The 20,687-nt window shown below is 44.7% G+C and overlaps 2 protein-coding genes across 2 annotated transcripts; both read left to right on the top strand.

Moving 5' to 3' along the window:
- The first annotated feature begins 741 nt into the window (after positions 1-741).
- LOC146341641 (olfactory receptor 6M1-like) lies at positions 742-1,719 on the top strand. The gene has a single exon (XM_084807590.1). The coding sequence runs from the start codon at positions 742-744 to the stop codon at positions 1,717-1,719; it is 978 nt and encodes a 325-aa protein (XP_084663716.1).
- Positions 1,720-6,380: 4,661 nt separating this feature from the next.
- On the top strand, positions 6,381-10,805 carry LOC146341640 (olfactory receptor 6M1-like). The gene is made up of 3 exons (XM_084807589.1): positions 6,381-6,474; positions 8,448-8,500; positions 9,861-10,805. Exons 1-3 carry the CDS (start codon positions 6,381-6,383, stop codon positions 10,803-10,805), a joined length of 1,092 nt encoding a protein of 363 aa, XP_084663715.1.
- The last annotated feature ends 9,882 nt before the right edge of the window (positions 10,806-20,687 follow it).

Here is a 20,687-nt window from a genome sequence, read left to right as displayed (position 1 = left end):
ACGTCTTTCGTTCAATTTTTAAATAGATCATAGATAATGAGCTATCAAATTACCCCATTGTGTTCTGCTTCAGTTCCCTCCATGAAAAGCAGAAAAGCGGCAAGAAAAGGAGCGAGATCAATGCAAGACAATGGAAGACTCAGATATAGGGAGAAGGAGGGAGAAGAAGGAAGGGGTAAGGAAGCAAGTGATAAAGGGAGTCATTGTGATTCTTCATTTAAAACAGAAACAGAAAGCCCCATTTTAAATGCAGGATTTTAGGCTGGTGTAGAGATGTAAAGTCACTGGAAAAGACCCTGATGCTGGGAAAGATTGAAGGCAAAAGGAGAAGGGGACGGCAGAGGATGAGATGGCTAGATAGCATCACTGATGCAATGAATATGGACTGGACCACACTCTGGGAGAGAGCGCAGGACAGGAAGGCCTGGCATGCTGTGGTCCATGGGGTCACGAAGAGTCGGACACGACTGAACGACTGAACAACAACAACAAAGATCCCATTGTGTACGTAGTAGTAGTAATAGTAGTAGCAGCAGCAGTAGTAGTAGTTGTTGTAGTTGTAGAAGCTGGGAACACAGTAACTAAAATATAGTTTCCACTTGGTGGTCCAAACTAGTATTACTATTTTTAAAATATCAAGAATATGCAATAAAATGGGTATGATGTTAGTAAAACTGTTAATTAGCTACATTGTCTGTCTTCTCTGTTCTGACTCTGGCAGGCATATCCCAAAGTCAGGAAATGGAAGCAAATTATACTTTTGTCACCGAATTTGTTCTGCTGAGCTTCCCACATATCCATGAGTTGGAGGTCTTCCTCTTCACTGTGTTTTTCATTATCTATGTTCTGACACTGATGGGCAACATGATCATCATCATCCTTATTTGCACAGACTACCGTCTTCACACTCCCATGTACTTCTTTTTGGGAAACTTCTCCTTCATGGAGATCCTGATTACTTCTGTTGTTGTGCCCAAAATGCTTCAGAATCTGCTGTCTAAGAAAAAAACAATCTCCTTTGCAGGTTGTATCACTCAATCTTATTTCTATTTCTTCCTTGGTGGTGTTGAATTCATCCTGATTGCAGCAATGTCCTTTGACCGTTACTCAGCCATCTGCAACCCTCTCCACTACAGCAATGTAATGACTGGAAGAGTCTGTGTCCACATAGTAGTTTGCTCTTGGCTTGGAGGTTTCTTCGCCAATGTCTTCTCCACTATAATGATGACCCAGCTGCCCTTTTGTGGCCCAAATGTTATCAACCATTTTTTCTGTGACAGCGCCCCTTTGCTTAGGCTGACCTGCATCAGTACCCAACTTTTTGATTTCATTGAGTTCCTCAATTTCATTTTTGCCACTGTAGTCATAATTACTTCCCTCTTGGTGACAGTGGTGACATATACCTTCATTTCAGTGACCATTCTCAAGTTACCATCCCTGGATGAACGACAAAGAGCTTTCTCTACATGTGCCACTCACATAACCATGGCTGTGTTGGGCTACGGGAGCACCGTCTTCTTGTATGTGCGTCCAGCCAAATCCACCTCAGTTCAAGACAAACTGGTAGCAATTCTCAACACAGTTGTCACTCCTGCACTCAATCCCTTTATCTTCAGTCTAAGGAACAGGATGGTGAAGGAGGTAGTGAGACATGCCTACAACAGGAGTCTTCACTTCTTCAAGAATCCGAGGGAACTGGAAATGTTGTCAAAAGTTTGATGTGTAGCAAAAATAACAACTACTACAACAACAGAATAAATTTCAGGTTTCTATAGCACATACTGAAAAGGCAGAATTTTTCAACTCATTGTTCCCCATCACAGTGCCCATCAGCTATTAAAATATCTGTGGAAAGCAAGGCTTCTTCAAATCCTAAGAATGTCTCTGAGATATTGAGAAATGATTTGCATGGATAATTAAAAAACGGTGTATTCTTTGTGTTAACTAGGACTGTCCAGTACAGGTTGAAGTGTAGGGCACAGAGGTTTGGTCATTAGAAGCCCAATCCAATCCCTCCTCTGACTTTTGCCAGCATTGCCTATACAGGATCATCCTTTAATCCACATTCATTAGAAACAACTGCTGGAAATCTTATGTTGTTAATTTTTTTTTTTTAACCATATGCCAAATTATTTACTTGTTCAGTGAACTCGTGGACATGCTTAACACATATACAGTTAGATCCAGACTTGGTCATACTTAGAATAGCCCCACTGAAATCAATGGGACTTAGGATAGTCATTACTGACTTAAAGTAGACTCATTGAAATCAGTGGGGATTAAGTATGGCTAAGTCTGAAGCCAATCCATAGTTTTCATGCACCATGTCCACCATTTCCTTTAGGACTTACTTTTTCTCATCCTCACCTAGTAACTGGAAAACTGAGGCATGTCTAAAAGCATTTCCCAGATAGTTTTCTCAACATTGAAACTCTTCTTGGCGTTTTCTCAGAATTTCTCAGGCTTGATCTACATATGTAATAGAATGAGTTGAGAATTAATTGGGGGAGTCTAGAAGTAGGAGAATAGACTGGACCATTCCAGACCAAAGGCGGGAAATGACATTTTTGAATGTTTCCTCCATGAAATAAACAATAACAACCTCTGCAAGTAGAAATTTAGGAAAGCAAGAAAGAGGAAACCCCCCTTATATGCAAGGAGCTTTAAAAAATAAATAAATGGTGGAGCATTTAAAGAGGGGTACCCACATCTGCAATATAAATTGGTACAACAGTGGTGTACTATGGTATTTTATAGCATAACCTACCCACCCCACAAGCTCAACAGGAAAAGAAGCTTCCACTCCTGAGCTTGCTGCTCCATTTGAAACAGAAATGCAAATATGTGGGGTTGGATCCAGACGTAGACATGCTCATGACCAACAATCCCATTGATTTCAATGGGTCTACTATAAGCATAACTAAGTCTGGATCTGACCAATCATTCTTTCTTTTTTCATGGCTGGAGACTGGTTCTCTCCAGTACCACAGTTCTGCCCTACTTTCCTCTCTTTTCTTTCAAAATGCAACAGGAAATGAAATCCCCAACCTCACCCCCTCCTTGTCTGCTCAACCTTTTTCTTTTTCTTTATAGCCTGGTTACACTTGAAAACTTTTGTTCCAATCACACCCATAACAATCAATAAAGTTATTCCCCCCCACCCCCACCACCCAGGGCTGCTGTAAAATACATGTTGTGTTGAGGTCTGTGAGAGCCGGTTGTGTAAGGGAATACAAACTCAATGCTGGTGCAATCTCAGCAAAGGGCTACTCCCTAAGTCCCACTGAAAACAAATTAAAGAAATCACATTTAAACCACTAATTTTAAGTCCCATAGCTTTCAATAGGGCTTACTCATGAGTGATACTAGGTGGATCAGGACTACGGATACAACAGAACATCATATATGTATGTAGTAATCCTCCCCTTTTAATTCAAAATGTGCTTTTATTACTACACTAGTATAAAGGTCAAATGGTTCTGCTTTGCAAGCTGCATCCCAAGAGAGCGAAGGATCCAACTAGCCTAGAAGGAAAATTTTTGAACAGCAACAACAACAACAAAAATCATTGCTGTAGACTTCCATTCATTTATACTTCATGTACCTTAACCAACTCTGTTGTCTTCAGTGATCTTACTAATACTTTTCCCTTGGGAAAAGTATTAGTAAGATGAGATTGCTTAAATAGAAAACATATTAGATTTTTCTTCTGCTTTTAATACATCATCTTTATTTTCATGCCCCTGCTCTGAAAATAGAAGTGGGTAGACAATAAATAAATAAATAAATCCCTTGAACTTTTAGATTAAAAGAATAAAGTGTGAAGAAAATGTTTTCCAACCTCTAGTATATTCACTGTAATACATACAAATTGGAAAGCTTATAATTAAACCTCCAGGGTGACATTTCCTACTGCTTCATATGAATGAATGTGGTATGTGATAGCATGAGAAATAAACAGAATTTCAACTGACCAATTGGGGATAGGTGGTGATGTAAAACAAGAATTATGAGCAATATTTTCCCGGTGTGTCTTTGATATTGATATTAAAGTTTTCTTTTATTTAAAAGTCTGGATTTCCACAAATCCCTGTGTTACATTTGGAATGGATGATAGACAGAGACAAGCATAGGAAGGGTATGGCTAGATGGAGTTCAGGAGTATGAATAAATGCATCTTTCTAGACAGGCTTGATATCAGATCCAAGATGACAGCCAGTCTTTATTTAAACAAGTGAGCTACTGACACTTGTGGAGTGATGGGGAAAAAAAATACAGAATATATATTTTTTAAAGGCCACGGTGGCTTTTCTTTTCTTTTCTTTTCTTTTCTTTTCTTTTGTGGTCAACTAAATCAGCCTAGAACTGTCCAGTCCCAAGTATATGTATGAATTAGTTTTCCATTATTTGTTATTCTTAGAGGGCTTAACATGTACTAGCCATTTTCCAATTAATATTAAACCATGATAGTTCTAGCCTACAGGCTTATGATCTAAAACAAGTAAAGAACAGGTAGAGAAAAAGGAAGTGAGGAAGGCAGGTCTGGCAGGGGGCATATTGTTCCATTGGCTACTACTGTAAGCATCATGAAAGGAAGTGATTTCAGGAACATCAGAAGTCAGAGAGTGGTATGCCAGGACACCTAATGGAACCTGAAGTATAGACTCTGTAGTTATCACCAGCACTTTGAATTAGGTCCAAAATTAAATAGGTAACTCATTTAAAACATGGTAGGACCTTCAAGATGAAAGTTTTTCCATATAAATAAGCCAGTGGCTGTGATAAAGACTGGACTGCATCTCCAACCCTGCAAGTTAGGACAGGCTGCAAGACATCATAGAATGGATTATTGAATTCTGGGCTGTGCTAACGAACCATGGTTTGTTAATCACAAACAACCCAGAAAGAGAACTCATGGCTTGTAACTGAGTTGTGAATGCTGGGTTACTTAAACCACGGATTACCATGACTTCAGTGCTGAGCTCCTTTGTTGTATCTTTCTGAGGTAGACTGCCACCAATAACTAAATAATAGCTCTTTTCCTGGACATATGGGAATTCAAGCTTTTACACTTCTGGAGAAAAAAAAAGCGCCCCCTTTTCCTGAGCTTTCTTTAAAGCCCAGGTTAACATATATGCCATCTGGTTTAGGCATGCTGGGTAAGGCCAACTTCAGGCTAGGGAAAATAACTAAATCAACTCCATTTTCCAATTGAGTATATTTATTCAATAATCAAGCAGATAGACATTCAGAGAGAAGTTCCGTTACTTTCCAAAGGAAATGAAATAAATATAGAATTCCATTAGAAGGAAGCCTCTGATCTTGGAGGCTTCCAAATATGCAGTGCACTGCTGGGCTTCTACTGGCAAAGCAGGAGGAGCAACAGAGATGATTTTCATCTTTCCATCCTCCTTTTACAAAATTATCCTCTACATGGGCTTGACACCCATCTAGAGATGGTGCTCCACTGGGTGCTGGTCCAGGCCTGAAGAGGCCATAGTATTTCTTGTATCCTGGCCTCTCCCCTTTCCTCCCCACCCACCAGAATGCACACTTTTCTCTCCCTCTGAGACCACATTTGTGACCTTAGGAAGAAGCTGACACAATTCTTTCTGAACCAGCTGTGGGGGGGATTGGAACATAGAGTTCCTCCTCCTGAAGTCCCAGCAGTGTCTTTGGCCTTGGAAGGAGACTCCAAACAATCCTATGTTCTCTGGGACACTCTCCCAGGACTACAGGATTGTTCTCTTAGCTAACTTACACTGAGGAGTAATCTAAGTTCCTAAGAATAACTTATCAAAGCAGCTTGCAGGTGGAGGAAGGGACAAGATCCACCTGGCACTCCTTATCTTGTCTTCATCTTGTCTTGACTCTTTGCCAGCCACTCAAAGACAAAGGGAAATTTAATTGACAAAGGACTTTCTACAGGGGCTGGGTAGCTCCCAGTGGAGGAAAGTAAAACTGACCAATCAGTGACTTGGGATGACCGCACCAGGCATCCTCCAGGTGATTCCTGCACATCCCTATAAGGCTAATGGGGAAGAATCAGCCTGGGATGTGTAGTAAGGTGGATTCTGTGGCCTATAGATGCCTGGTCAGGTCTGGGCAAGTCTGGACATGTTCTTTGTTCAGCTACTTTTCTAGAAGGGAAAGGGGAGGTTGCCCAACTAGGAAACTCCCAAAGCTCTTATTCCCATTGAATCTCCTGTGGCTGATTTGCCACACGTTAGCAAGGCTATATATGAATAAGTGATCACCCAGTGTTCATAAACTGAACATCAATATGCAATCGGTCTTCATTTTGTCTGAGATGAAGTGAGGTGATTTCTCATGGCAGCTTCACACATGCTGCCATCAATAGATGTTTCAGCCATTGAGCAATGAAGCAGCAGGTGTGGATTTACCTGAAGAGAAAGGGCAATTTTAGCATCCTGAAATGGGACATGACAAAGACTGTACAGCAAAAATTGGGAGGTAAGTGCTACATCATTGATCTGCTTGGACCCTATTCACTACTTTCTAGTAAGTAATAATCCATGTAAGCCCTATTTTTAATTTGTAAATGGGACAGTAATGAGACATCAACATTCAACTAAGATAAATGGACCCGCTAGATGCTTGTATCTAATCCCATGCAGTCAGACCTAGGGATGTACGAAAGTCACTTACCTTTTCGCAGGGGTGCTTCACGGAGGGGGGGAGGCGCTTCACTTCTCCCCCCGGAGTTCAGGCAAGGGGGGGGAGGCGTCCCTCCTCGCCCGGCCGAAATTCAGGCCAGGGAGAAGCGCCCCGTCTCCTCGGCTGCGGAACAAAAAGTAAAAAACAAAAAACAAAAAAAACCCGTGATAGGCTACGTAACGATTAATGTAGCCTATCACGGCTACATTTCCAAAATCAGCCATGATAGGCTACGTTAATTGTTACGGAGCCTATCACGGGTGACTTTGAAAAAAAAAAAAAGTGCTTATGCAAATGGCGGCGCCCTATGGGTGCCGCCATTTGCGTTCCTTATTTGGTCCCGGTAGTCTACGTAAAGATTTACGTAGACTACGGTGTAGTCTATGTAAATCTTTACGTAGACTACCGGGACCAAATAAGGAATGCAAATGGCGGCGCCCATAGGGCTCCGCCATTTGCATACGTGCTTCCCCCCCCCAAAGTCACCCGTGCTAGGCTACGTAACGATTTACGTAGCCTATCACGGCTGACTTTGGAAATCTAGCTGTGATAGGCTATGTTAATCATTACATAGCCTATCACGGGGTTTTTTTTTTTTTTACACTTTACTTTGTAATGGTGGCGGTGGCAGCCGGTCAGAAGACTGGCTGCCGCCCCCGTCCCCGACGAAAGGCCGACGAACCGCCGCCGGGACCCGCCGCCGGGAGGGACATTCGCCAAAGGTAAGTCCCATCCCGGGGGGATGGTGGGGGTGTGGGGGAGAATTTCACCGCTGTTTTCGGGGGGCTGAATGCGTTGGTGCTCGGTCCCCCGAAGATTCGGGGAGAAATTCTCCGCCATCCCTAGTCAGACCCATAAAATCTAAATTGTCAGATCAATAAGCAGAAGAACTGTTACTTGAGACTTGTTATTCAAACAGCTAATGAGATCTTCTTTTAAATTTAAGTAGCTGTGTAACTGTGTACACACCTCTAGAACCTTGGATAAGCCAGATCGGTATTTCTTGCATTTGAGTCACTGAAACACATTGTGAGGTTGAAACATGGGTTACAAGACCTTCTACTTACTGCTTTTATTCAAAACCACTTCATGATGGCATAAAGACTTCTAAGAATGTTTTGCAACAAGATGTGGAATAGATCAATTTGTTTTAAAACTCTAGCTCTTGAATGGATAGTTCATTGCTGTTTATGTAATATCAATCCCCAAAATTTATTTGGCATTGAAATACTCAAGCAGTTTTTACATTGGCCTTCATATTGTTTTTACATACAGGTCAGTTTTGACCAAAAGTATCTAAGAATTCCAAGAATATCTATTTAATGTGGAAAATATTGGGTAGATGAGAGAGAGAGGACTGCTGATCATCTTTGCTGTGATCAATGCCTGCTTTTGTAAATGTTACTGTCTAACAGAACTGAATCACCTCCGAGTACTTTGGAGGTCTTACTCTGTGTTTTACATATATTTACCAAGGGTTATGACTGAAGTAACAAATCTTTTTCTTTAACATCCTACTTAGCTGGCAGACAGTTTACTACAGCATGATATAATAGTTCTTTTGAAGGATGTTCATAAAATGGTTTCACATAATGCAGGTCTTTTTGTTATTGCAGTGAAAAAGATTCGGGAGCATGTTGAAGGGTCATAAATGCCTTTAACCTGTTTAAATAAAGCTGTTGCTCCCTACTGTTTGTGGTAGTATGAAATTAGTTTGATACTTATATATTATAGAAGTCCTATAGTTTGTATTTTGTTTTATCTGTCAGGGTTTATGGCTATAGACAACAAATTAGTAGGTACATACGCAGAGTATACGATGGTAAGTATGGGGAGAAGAATAGTATCAAAGCAGTTAAGTAACAACTACTCCTTGAAATACAGGGTAGTCACCTCAAGAGGCTGGTCTGCACACTTAATTGAAAACAAAAAGCAGTACTTCAAGAAAGCAAATAAAACTATGAAAATAGCGGATGTGCTGGAAATTATTATAAATGCCTTTAAAACACATATGAAGGATGATTTGCCAAGTTAACCAAATGAGCAACCACCATTTTCAGTGGTAGGACACCTCTCTGACTATCAAATGCTGGGCATGAAAAACAGGAAGTGGATTCTACCCTTATACTCTTCTTATGAGACTCCCTGAGGCATCTGTCTGGTCACTGACCGAAATCTGAGCTAGATGGATCATTTGTCTGACTAACCCAGCAAGGTAATTCCTTATATTCTTATATACAATCATTGCAATACAAATTTCTGAGCTTCAAGAACAAAGAACAAAATAGAGATACAATATCGAGATTCTTTTTGGAACTATTGGAATGAATGCCTACTCAAGTGAAGAGATGGAGATACACATACTTAAGTTAAAGACGAGGGCTGGAATATTGGGTTCGTTGTACATATGAAGAATCTTATCTATAGCAGACTATATATTATCTACTCAGTGGAGAGTGTTTTTTTTTAAATTATTGTGTGTTCAAGGAGTTGTATCAGTACTTAGTCATACTTAGAGCAGACCCATTCAAATCAATGCAATGTAAGCGACTTCTGACTAAATTAACTCTCCCTGATTCTGTTCTATGGCTGGATGACTTAATCTGGGTTTAACCTGCTGTAATCTGTTATAATTTGCCTCAGGGATGTTGCCGAAGGCAGGGTAAAAACACACAAAACCTCGTTTAAATAATTGATGGACATATAACTGCTTTTGTTTTTAACTACTGATTTTGTTGGCAAAAAGGAACTACAGAAATATATCATGAAAAAGCCACTCCTTAGTAGGATAAACACACAAGATGGTATTGGAAGTCATGTGCAATACAACCCTGTGCATGTCTACTCAGACATAAGTCCCATTGAGTTGAGTCGGACTTCCTTGCAGGTAGATATGCATAGTCCTGCTGCCTGAGCCATTTGAAAGAAAGGCCTCTTATAACTATAGTAAATAAATAAGAAAGCAAGTTTTCACCATAATTGGCTTAATTGTCAGACTTTTATTCATTGGGTCTTTTTTGCTGTTACATCATTGGCACGTCAGAGCTAGAACAATTCTTAAATTCTCTAGTCCTCTTCTTGCAACAGTAGTGATGTTCCTTTGGTGGATTTTCTCCTGCCCCCCCCACCAATTATTTCCCACTGTTTATTTGACAGAATGATCCCAAGGAACAGCTCTTCAGGAACAACCAACTGTGCTGCTTGGCTTCTCTAGTCTTCACCAGCTGCAACTGCCACTCTTCCTAATTTTCCTTATCACATATATGTTGACTCTGTTGGGCAATGGCATGGTCATCATCATTATCCAACTTGACCAACGTCTCCACACACCTATGTACTACTTCCTCAGTAACCTCTCCTTATTGGAAATCCTCATCACCACCACTGTCACTCCAAAAATGCTCAGCCTCCTTGTCTCAGACCACAAGACCATCTCCTTCTTTGGCTGTGTTTTACAGACCATGTTTTACTTCCTTGCTGGCACTGCGGAAGTCCTCCTGCTAGCAGTTATGTCAGTGGATCGTTACGTGGCCATCTGCAATCCACTGCGCTATACAGTCATCATGAGCAGCAGAGTCTGTGTGGGGATGGTGGTATCATGCTGGCTGGGTGGTTTGGTTTCTATAGTCATTATTGCTGTCTTCAAGGCTGGGTTGCCGTTCTGTGGACCAAATGTCATTGATCACTTCTTCTGTGATGCAGGTCCCCTGGGGGACCTTATTTGTGCTGACATAACTTTTGTCCGGGTTCTCGAGTTGGCTTTCTGTAGTTTCATGTTATTCAGCTCTGTCTTTGTGACAACCGTCTCTTACCTCTGCATCATTGTAACCATTCTCAGGATGCCCCTAGCTCAAAACAGGGAGAAAGCCTTTGGAACCTGTGCCTCACACATCACCGTTGCCTCACTCTACTATGGTAGCTCAATCTTTATCTACATTAAGCCTAGTGGCAGCAGTTCCATGGACTTCAATAAGGTAGCTACAGTTCTTAATACTGTGGTGACACCTCTACTCAACCCTATCATCTACAGCTTCAGAAACAAGACTGTAAAGGATGTGATGAGGGATGAACTGAGGAGGGTCTATCCCATCATGCTGAAACTGTTTAGAAGGCCATCTCCTCTTTGATTGCAGTAGGAATGTACTAATCTCTACAACTTCTTCTGCATACAATGTGAATTTATAATAGGTTTGGTGCTGGTCAATTGATCAGTCAAATATTGTCAAATGTTTCATAAAACCATAATGCTGATGATGCTTGAAGAATTAACCTCCTCTCTACTCAACAGAGATTTAAAATGAAGCTTTAAAAACTGACCTTTTAAAATAGCTGTTATTCTGCTTTAATTTTATTTTTTGAAACAAACAAATAAATACAACTTTAGGCTTCCCCTTGTGTTCCAGAATAAAAGACAATCAATCATTCACTTTTATAGAAACTTCACCTAACATTGGGTTGGATCCACACTTAGTCATACTTAGAGTAGAACCACTGAAATAAATGGGACAAATTAGTCATGACTAGGAATATCAGAGAATTCCTCCACAGACTGAAATGTAGGGATGTACGAAAGTCACTTACCTGGTCCTGCAGCTTGCTTTGCGGTGGGGGGGAGGTGTTTCGGTTCTCCCCCCGAAGTTCAGGCCGGGGGGGGAGGCGCCCCGCCTCGCCTGGCTGAAATTCAGGCCAGGGAGAAGCGCCCCGTCTCCCCGGCCGTGAAATAAAAAAGAAAAGTAAAAATAAAAAAGACACACACCCGTGATAGGCTACGTAAATCGTTACGTAGCCTATCATGGGTGACTTTGAAAAAAAAAAAAAAGCGCGTACGCAAATAGCGTTGCCCTTATTCTCGCCATATTCTACGTAAATATTCACGTAGACTACCCGGGCCAAAATAAGGAACACAAATGGCGGCACCCATGGGCGCCGCCATTTGCGTATGCTAGGGATGGCAGAGAATTTCTCCCTGAATCTTTGGGAAGCTGAATGCCAACGCATTCGGCCCCTCGAAATTGGTGGGGAAATTCTCCGCCCCCCCGCCCCCCCGGGATGGGACTTACCGTGGCCGAATGTCCCTCTCGGCGGCGGGTCCTGGCGGCGGTTCGGCGGCGGTTCATCGGGGGCGGGGGCGGCGGCCGGTCTCCCGACCGGCTGCCGCCACCGCCATTACAAAAAAAAAAAAGTAAAGTAAAGTAAAAAAAAAAAATCTTTACGTAGACTAGACGTGTCAAAATAAGGAACGCAAATGGTGGTCCCCATGGGCCGCTGCCATTTGCGTACGTGCTTTTTTTTTTTTTCAAAGTCACCCATGATAGGCTATGTGACGATTTACATAGCGTATCACAGCTGACTTTGGAAATCTAGCCGTGATAGGCTACATAAATCGTTATGTAGCCTATCACGTGTGTGTGTGTGTATTTTTACTTTTTTTTTCGCGGCCGGGTAGATGGGGCGCTTCTACCCGGCCTGAATTTCGCTGGCGAGGGATGGGGTACCTCTCCCCTGGCCTGAATTTTGGCCGGGCGAGGCGGGGTGCCTCCCCCCCCTCCTGAACTTCGGGGGGAGAACTGAAGCGCCTCACCCCCACTGCAAAGCAAGCTTCGAGAACAGGTACGGGACTTTCGTCCATCCCTAGCATACGCGTTTTTTTTTTTCAAAGTCACCCGTGATAGGCTACGTAACGATTTACGTAGCCTATCATGACTGACTTTGGAAATCTAGCCGTGATAGGCTACGTAAATTGTTACGTAGCCTATCACATTTTTTTTTTTTTACTTTATTTTGTAATGGCGGCGGCGGCAGCCAGTCGGAAGACCGGCTGCCGCCCCCGCCGAAACGCCGCCGAAACCCGTCGCCGAGAGGAACATTCGAGGGAGGTAAGTCCCATCCCGGGGGGTGGCGGGGGGGTGGCAGAGATTTCACCAACAATTTCGGGGGGCCGAATGCGTTGGCATTCGGCCTCCCCGAGATTCGTGGAGAAATTCTCCGACATCCCTACTGAAATGGGATCGAATTCCCTTCAGTCCATGCCATGGAATCCTCTGCAAAGTGGCACCATGAGGTCCTGAGGAGCCAGCAGTCATGCGGCTTTTTTTGTTGTCATTCTCAAAGAGTTGCAAAATTTAGGTAAATAAATATGCAGTATAATTCGTAAATTGGAAGGATAGTAAAGTAATATTACAATAATAAATCTGTAAGGCTTTTTTTAAAATGAATTGTGCTTACTGCTTTGTGTGTGTTCTTTTTAAATTGAAATCCTCCTTCTCTGTTAGGGAGTTTACTTCCAGCCCAGATACTTCTTCCTTGTAGGGGCTTCCCAAAAGAAGGCTTGTGCGTGTGCAGTCCCCTAACTTGTTGATGTTGGGGGACTTCAACGTACATTCAGGGGCCGTCCTCACAGGGGCACCTCGGAACTTCAGGGAGACCATGGCTTCCTGGGAGCTGCACCATATTCCAACTGGGCTCACCCATGTAGCCGGGCATGCACTAGACCTTGCGTTTGTTTCTGGAGAAGTGGGGAGTGATCTGGAAGTCGGGGGTATATCCACCACCGCCTTGTCATGGTCAGATCACTATCTGGTGATGTTGGACTTCTCGGTTCCACAACCCCTCCGCAGGGGTGGAGGACCCATTATAATGGTCTGCCCCAGGTGTCTTATGGATCCAAATGGATTCCTGAACATGCTTGGGGATTCTCTGGAGCACGACAACGGCCACTCGGTCGAGACCCTGGTGGGTGGCTGGAATGCTGCAATCACTGGGGCATTAGATCGGGTGGCTCCAAAACACCCTCTCCCCCTGAACAGGGCTCAGACTGCACCATGGTTCAATCCGCAGTTACGAGCTCTGAAACAGGAGGTGAGACGGCTAGAGCGCCGGTGCTGGACGTCTTGCTCCAAAGGTGATCAGACACGGGCTAGAGCTGTATATTCAGCCTATCACGTGGCGGTGAAGGCAGCAAAAAAGGAATATTATGCTGCCTCTATCGTGTCTGCAGAGTGCTGTTCCAGGAGGCTGTTCCAAGTGGTCCGGAGCCTGGTCGGTCCAGTTGCTCCAGAACTGCTGGAGCATTCTAAGGCCTCCTGTGAGGCCTTAGCAAGGCACTTTGTGGATAAAATTGATTGGATTAGAAGTGTTATTCCATGCACTGTGGATACAGTTAGTGAGCAGGAGGCGGTCTGTGGCACACCAGTTTTGTGGGATCGGTTCCAGCTTCTTCCTTCTGATGAAATGTACAAGATGCTTTCATCTGTAAGGCCGACTGCCTGCTTACTTGATCCATGCCCATCTTGGCTCATTATGAGCTGTAGAGAGAGGCTGGGTGAGGGGATCAAGGCGGTAGTGAACACCTCCCTTGAGGAAGGAGTGATGCCATCGGCCTTCAAGGAGGCAGTGATAAGACTGCTTCTAAAAAAGCCCTCCTTGGATCCCCAAGTTCTGAACAACTTTTGCCCAGTCTTGAATCTGCCTTTTTTGGGCAAGGTGATTGAGCGGGTGGTGGCGATGCAGTTGAAGGCACACTTGGAAGAAGCCAGTTATCTAGATCCATTTCAGTCGGGCTTCAGGTCTGGGCATGGGACAGAAATGGCCTTGGTCACCTTGGTGGATGATATGAGGAGGGCTCGGGATAGGGGCGAATGCGCTTTCCTTGTTCTCCTCGACCTCTCAGCAGCTTTTGATACCGTTGACCATGGTATCCTCCTGCACCACCTGGAGGGGTTGGGCACTGGAGACACCGTATTATGGTGGTTCCTGTCCTTCCTCTCCAGCAGGTACCAGAGGGTAGCACTGGGAAAGGAGGTTTCGGACCCGTGGTGGCCGCTCACGTGTGGGGTGCCACAGGGTTCTATCCTCTCCCCAATGCTATTTAACATCTATTTGAAGCTGCTCGGGGCTATCATCAGGAGGTTTGGGGTGCAGTGTCACCAGTATGTGGATGACATGCAGCTCTACCTCTTGTTCAAATCTTCACCAAGGTTGGCCATAGAATCCCTGTCCAAATGTCTGGAGATGGTGAGTGGCTGGATGGGGAGGAACAAGCTGAAGCTGAACCCTGACAAGACTGAGGTACTTTTGGTGGGAAACAAGAGGAGGCTGGGGGATGTTGACCTGGTGTTGAATGGGGTACAGTTACCTTTGAAAGACCAGGTCTGCAGCTTGGGGGTCATCTTAGACTTCCTGCTGTCCATGGAGTCTCAGGTGTCAGCTGTGAGCCAGACAGTGCTGTACCAACTCCATTTGATACAGCGGCTGTGCCCCTACCTTCCTGACAATCTGCTCCCATTGGTAGTACATGCCCTGGTCTCCTCTCATTTAGACTACTGTAATGCGCTCTACGTGGGGTTACCCTTGAAGACGGTTCAGAAGCTGCAGCTGGTATAGAACACGGCGGCTTGCCTGATTAAAGGCAGCCGCTGGCAAGATCACATCACTCCAGTGCTGAAGGAGCTGCACTGGCTACCAGTTGTTTCCCGGGCCAAATTTAAGGTATTGGTTTTGACCTTTAAAACCCTATATGGTTCCGGCCGATCTTCTCTCAAGGAGGGCCTCCAACAACACCAAATAGGCCACTCAACAAGATCAGCCTCGGATGGCCTTCTCTCTGTCCCATCAGCCAGGACAGCTAGCCTGGTGAGGATGAGGGAGAGGGCCTTCTCTGTGGTGGCCCCCTTTCTGTGGAACTTCCTCCCTAGGGAACTCCGCCATGCCTCCTCTTTAATGAGCTTCCACCATGCATTAAAAACATGGTTGTTCAGGCAGGCATTTGGGGTGGGCTAGGGTAATTTTCCCCTTCATGGATCACTGCCTTGTTGTGGCGAAGGGGCTTGCATAACAAAGTGAAGACATAAGCTATGCCGTGCAGGGCCACCCAAGACGGACAGGTCATGGTGGAGAGTTCTAACAAAATGTGGTCCACTGGAGAAGGAAATGGCAACCCACTCCAGTATTCTTGCCAAGAAAACCCCATGGAACGTATCACAAGGCTAAAAGAGATGACGCCAGAAGATGAGCCCCTCAGGTCGGAAGGTGTCCAATATACTACTGGGGAAGAGCAGAGGCTATTTCGAAGTAGCGCCAGAAAGAGTGAAGCAGCTGGGCCAAAGCTGAAAGGACACTCAGCTGTGGATGTGTCTGGTGGTGAAAAGAAAGTCCGATGCTGTAAAGAACAATATTGTTTAGGAACCTGGAATGTAAGATCAATGAATCAAGGTAAGCTGGAGGTGGTCAAATATGAGATGGCAAGATTGAACATCGACATCTTGGGAATCAGCAAGCTAAAATGGACAAGCATGGGCAAATTTAATTCAGGTGACCATTATATCTCCTACTGTGGGCAAGAATCCCTTAGAAGAAATGGAGTAGCACTCATAGTCAACAAAAGGGTGGGAAAAGCAGTACTGGCGGGGGTACAGTCTCAAAAAAGATAGAATGATCTCAGTATGAATCCAAGGCAAACCATTCAACATCAAAGTAATTCAAGTCTATGCCCCAACTACTGAGGCTGAAGAAGCTGAGGTTGATCTGTTCTATGAAGACCTACAACACCTTCTAGAACTAACAAAAAAAAAAGATGTCCTCTTCATCATAGGGGATTGGAATGCTGAAGTAGGAAGTCAGGAAATCACCGGGATAACAGGCAAGCATGGCCTTGGTGTACAAAATGAAGCAGGACAAAGGCTAATAGAGTTTTGCCAAGAGAACATGCTGATCATAGCAAACACTCTTTTCCAACAGCACAAGAGGTGACTCTACACATGGACATCACCAGATGGTCAATATCGAAACCAGATTGATTATGTACTTTGCAGCAAAAGTGAGTACAAACAAGACCTGGAGCTGACTGTGACTCAGATCATGAGCTTCTTATTGCAACGTTTCAGCTTAAATTGAAGAACGTAGGGAAAACCACTAAACCATTCAGGTATGACCTAAATCATATCCCTTATGGATATACAGTGGAGGTTACGAATAGATTTAAGGAATTAGACCTGATAGAGTGCCTGAGGAACTATGGACGGAGGTCCGTAACATTGTTCACGAGGCAACAGCTCAATCCATCCTATGGATGTATGAAAGTCACTTACCTTTCTGCGGATTAAGTTGATGGTGGGGGGGGAGGCATTCCGTCCCTCCCCCCAGAATTCTCGACGGGGGGGGGAGGCGATCTGTTCCTCCCCCCAGAATCCTCCACGGCCGGCTGTGCTCCACGGCAGCTCCGTGGAGCAGCCAGCCAGGCCCAGGCCAGAGCCGTCCTCAGCCAGATTTCTGGCCGCAGAGGGCTCTGGGTAAAAACAACAACAAAAAACCACATACGCAAATGGCGGCGGCCATAGCCGCCGCTTTTTGCGTACGCGGTTTTTTTTTTTACCCAGCCATGATAGACGACGTAAATCTTTATGTAGCCTATCACGTCTTGTAAAAAAAAGAAAAAAAAACATGACAAAACTGCAAATGGCGGCGGTGGCAGCCGGTCGGAAAACCAGCCGCTGCCGCCGCCGGAGCCACCGCCTCTCGGAACATCCACCCCAGGTACGTCTCATCCCGGGGTGGATCTGTGGGGGGGCGAGGGGTGGCAGGTCATTCCACCACGGAGTTCGGGGGGCCGAATGCACTGGCATTCAGCCTCTCCGAGATCCGTGGCGGAATTCTCTGACATCCCTAATCGATCCCAAAGAAAAAGAAATGCAAGAAAGCAAAGTGGCTGTCTGATGAGGCTTTACAAGTAGCTGAGGAAAGAAGGGAAGTGAAAAGCAAGGGAGAAAGGGGAAGACGTACCCAACTGAATGCAGAGTTCCAGAGAATAGCAAGGAGAGACAAGAAGGCCTTCTTAAATGAACAATGCAAAGAAATCGAGGAAAACAACAGAATGGGAAAGACTAGAGATCTCTTCAAGAAAATCGGAGATCTCAAGGGAACGTTTTGTGCAAAGACGGGCATGATAAAGGACAAAGAAGGCAGGGACCTAACAGAAGCAGATGAGATTAAGAAGAGGTGGAAAAAATACACAGAAGAACTATACAGGAAAGATCTGAATGTCCCTGATAGCCATGATAGTGCAGTCACTGAACTTGAGCTGGACATCCTCGAGAGTGAAGTCAAGTGGGCCTTAGGAAGCATTACTAACAACAAAGCTAGTGGAGATGACAGTATTCCAGCTGAGCTATTTAAGATCCTAAAAGATGATGCTGTTAAAGTGCTGCACTCAATATGCCAACAAATTTGGAACACTCACCAATGGCCACAAGACTGGAAAATGTCAGTTTACATTCCAATTCCAAAGAAGAGCAATGCCAAAGTGTCCAAACTACCGTACAATTGTGCTCATTTCATATGCTAGCAAGGTTATGCTCAAAATCCTACAAGCCAGGCTTCAGCAGCATGTAAACCGAGAACTACCGGAAGTATAAGCAGGGTTTCAAAGAGGCAGAGGAACTAGAGATCAAATCGCCAACATTCGCTGGATCATGGAGAAGATCAAGAGAATTCCAGAAAAACATCTATTCCTGCTTCATTGACTACACTAAAGCCTTTGATTATGTGGATCACAACTGTGGCAAATTCTGAAAGAGATGGGAGTACCAGACCACCTTACCTGTCTCCTGAGAAACCTGTATGAGGGTCAAGAAGCAACAGTAAGAACTGGCAATTGAACAACTGATTGGTTCAAAATTGAGAAAGGAGTATGACAAGGCTGCTTATTTAATTTATATGTAGAGTACATCATGAGAAACATTAAAAAAACTAAGATCATGGCATCTGGCCCCATCACTTCCTGCCATATAGAAGGGGAAGAAATGGAAGCAGTGACAGATTTTATTTTCTTGGGCTCCAAGATCACCGCAGACGGTGACTGTAGCCATGAAATTAAAAGACACTTGCTCCTTGGGAGGAAAGCTATGGCAAACCTAGACAGCATAGTAAGAAGCATAGACATCACCTTGCTGACAAAGGTTCGTATAATTAAAGCTATGGTTTTCCCAGTAGCAACGTATGGCTGTGAGAGCTGGACTATAAGGAAGGCTGAGCGCTGAAGAATCGATGCTTTCGAACTGTGGTGCTGAAGAAGACTCTTACGAGTCCCCTGGACTGCAAGGATGTCAAAATATAGGGATGTACGAAAATTCCGCCACGGATCTTGGGGAGGACAAATGCCAGCACATTCGGCCCCCCGAAATCGGTGGCAGAACGGCCTGCCCCCCCGCCACCCCGGGATGAGATTTACCTTGGGCGGATCTTCCTGGTGGCGGTGGCTCCGGCGGCGGTTCAGCGGCGGCAGCTGCGGTGGCTGGTCTTCCGACCAGCTGCCGCCGCCGCCATTTCCAGTTAAAAAAAAAAAAAAAGTGATAGGCTACGTAAAGATTTACGTAGCCTATCACGGCTAGGTTTTTTTTTAAAAAAACGTGATAGGCTACGTAAATGTTTACGTAGCCTATCATGGCTGACTTAACCCCCCCAAAAAAACCGCGCATACGAGTCTACGCTATTTGTATTCCCCTTATTTTCGCTGTCTTAGTCTACATAAATGTTTACATAGACTAAGACGTGCCAAAATAAGGAACGCAAACGGCGGCGGCCGTGGCCGCCGCCATTTGCGTACACGCATTGTTGTTTTTTTAAGTCAGACGTGATAGGCTACGTAAACTTTTACGTAGCCTATCATGGCTGACTGCATGGACGCAAATGGCGGTGGCTATGGCCGCTGCCATTTGTGTCCCTGCTAGCCAGCAGCCGGATGTCCGGCTCCACAGAATCGCTGCAGAGCACAGCCGGCCCTCCAGGATTCCGGGGGGGGGGGAAGAATGGAGCACCTCCCCCCCGGCGAGGATTCTGGGGGGAGGGACGGAACGCCTCCCCCCAACCATAAACATAATCCGCGAAAGGTAAGTACCTTTCGTACATCTGTAGTCAAATCAGTCAATCCTAAAGGAAATCAACCCTGAGTGCTCATTGGAAGAACAGATACTGAAGCTGAAGCTCAAATACTTTGGCCACCTAATGCAAAGAGAAAACTCCCTAGAAAAGACCCTGATGCTGGGAAAGATTGAAGGCAAAAGGAGAAGGGGACAGCAGAGGATGAGATGGCTAGATAGCATCACCGATGCAATGAATATGGACTTGAGCACGCTCCGGGAGAGAGCGCAGGACAGGAAGGCCTGGCGTGCTATGGTCCGTGGGGTCACGAAGAGTCGGACACGACTGAATGACTGAACAACAACAACAGGGTAATTTTAGAAATGTGATGTTTTTAATGTTGAATTTTATTGTATAAACTGTTTTTATTGTTGTACATTGCCCAGAGTGGCTGGGTGACTGGCCAGATGGGCGATCAATAAATTAAATAAATAAATAAATAAATAAATAAATGGCTCCCTTAGGTGTTCCTGAGAGATAAACTATTTATTTAAAGCAATGCTGTTTTAAAGAAAGTCCTGGAGCCCTGCACCATGTATTATTCTCCCTGCTGAGCATTATATTTCCACATCCAGTGTTGTTGACATTGTGAAGCTAAAATGGAGAGGAGAACCCACTCTGTGCATGTCTACTCAGAAGTAAGTCATATTGAGTTCAGTGGGACTTAGTCCTATAAATGTCAGCACCCCACTTTGCCCCCAGCTCAGCTTTGCATTTCCACATCCAGCCCATGATCAAACCTCCAGTTAGGTTAGCCTTCTTTTGGGCAGCCTCTACAAGGATGTGGAAGTGCTTTTTTTTGCTGAAAGTAATTACTGCATGGTAGGGATGGGGGAGAAATCCTCCACAGACCCCAGTGATGCTGGATTCAAAAGAATCTGCCCCCTCCCCCGGAGACTGTGGAGGAACAGAATACTTACCTCTGCCTCCCTGAGGAATCCTTCCTGGCTGGATCCTCCTTGCTGCTGGCTCTGGAGTGCCAGCGATATGGCTGCCATTGCTGTATCACTAGCTGGGCGGATTGACTGCAGCTGCAAATGGTGTCCCGGATGCCATTTGCAGCCGTGAAGGCCTTAGTTTAAGGTAAAGGCAGCCGT

This window comes from Heloderma suspectum, chromosome 6 (assembly GCF_057233095.1).
Source record: "Heloderma suspectum isolate Gila_16-S chromosome 6, 16-S_ref, whole genome shotgun sequence".
Lineage (NCBI taxonomy): Eukaryota > Metazoa > Chordata > Lepidosauria > Squamata > Helodermatidae > Heloderma > Heloderma suspectum.
Note: the sequence above shows the minus strand (reverse complement) of the source record. Positions and strands in the feature narration are given on the sequence as shown.

Coding starts and splice junctions, on each gene's coding strand:
- LOC146341641 (XM_084807590.1), top strand. CDS start 742: ATGGAAGCAAATTATACTTTTGTCACCGAATTTGTTCTGCTGAGCTTC.
- LOC146341640 (XM_084807589.1), top strand. CDS start 6,381: ATGAAGCAGCAGGTGTGGATTTACCTGAAGAGAAAGGGCAATTTTAGC. Junction 6,475..8,447: donor TGTACAGCAAAAATTGGGAG/GTAAGTGCTACA, acceptor TTTATCTGTCAG/GGTTTATGGCTATAGACAAC. Junction 8,501..9,860: donor CATACGCAGAGTATACGATG/GTAAGTATGGGG, acceptor ACAGCTCTTCAG/GAACAACCAACTGTGCTGCT.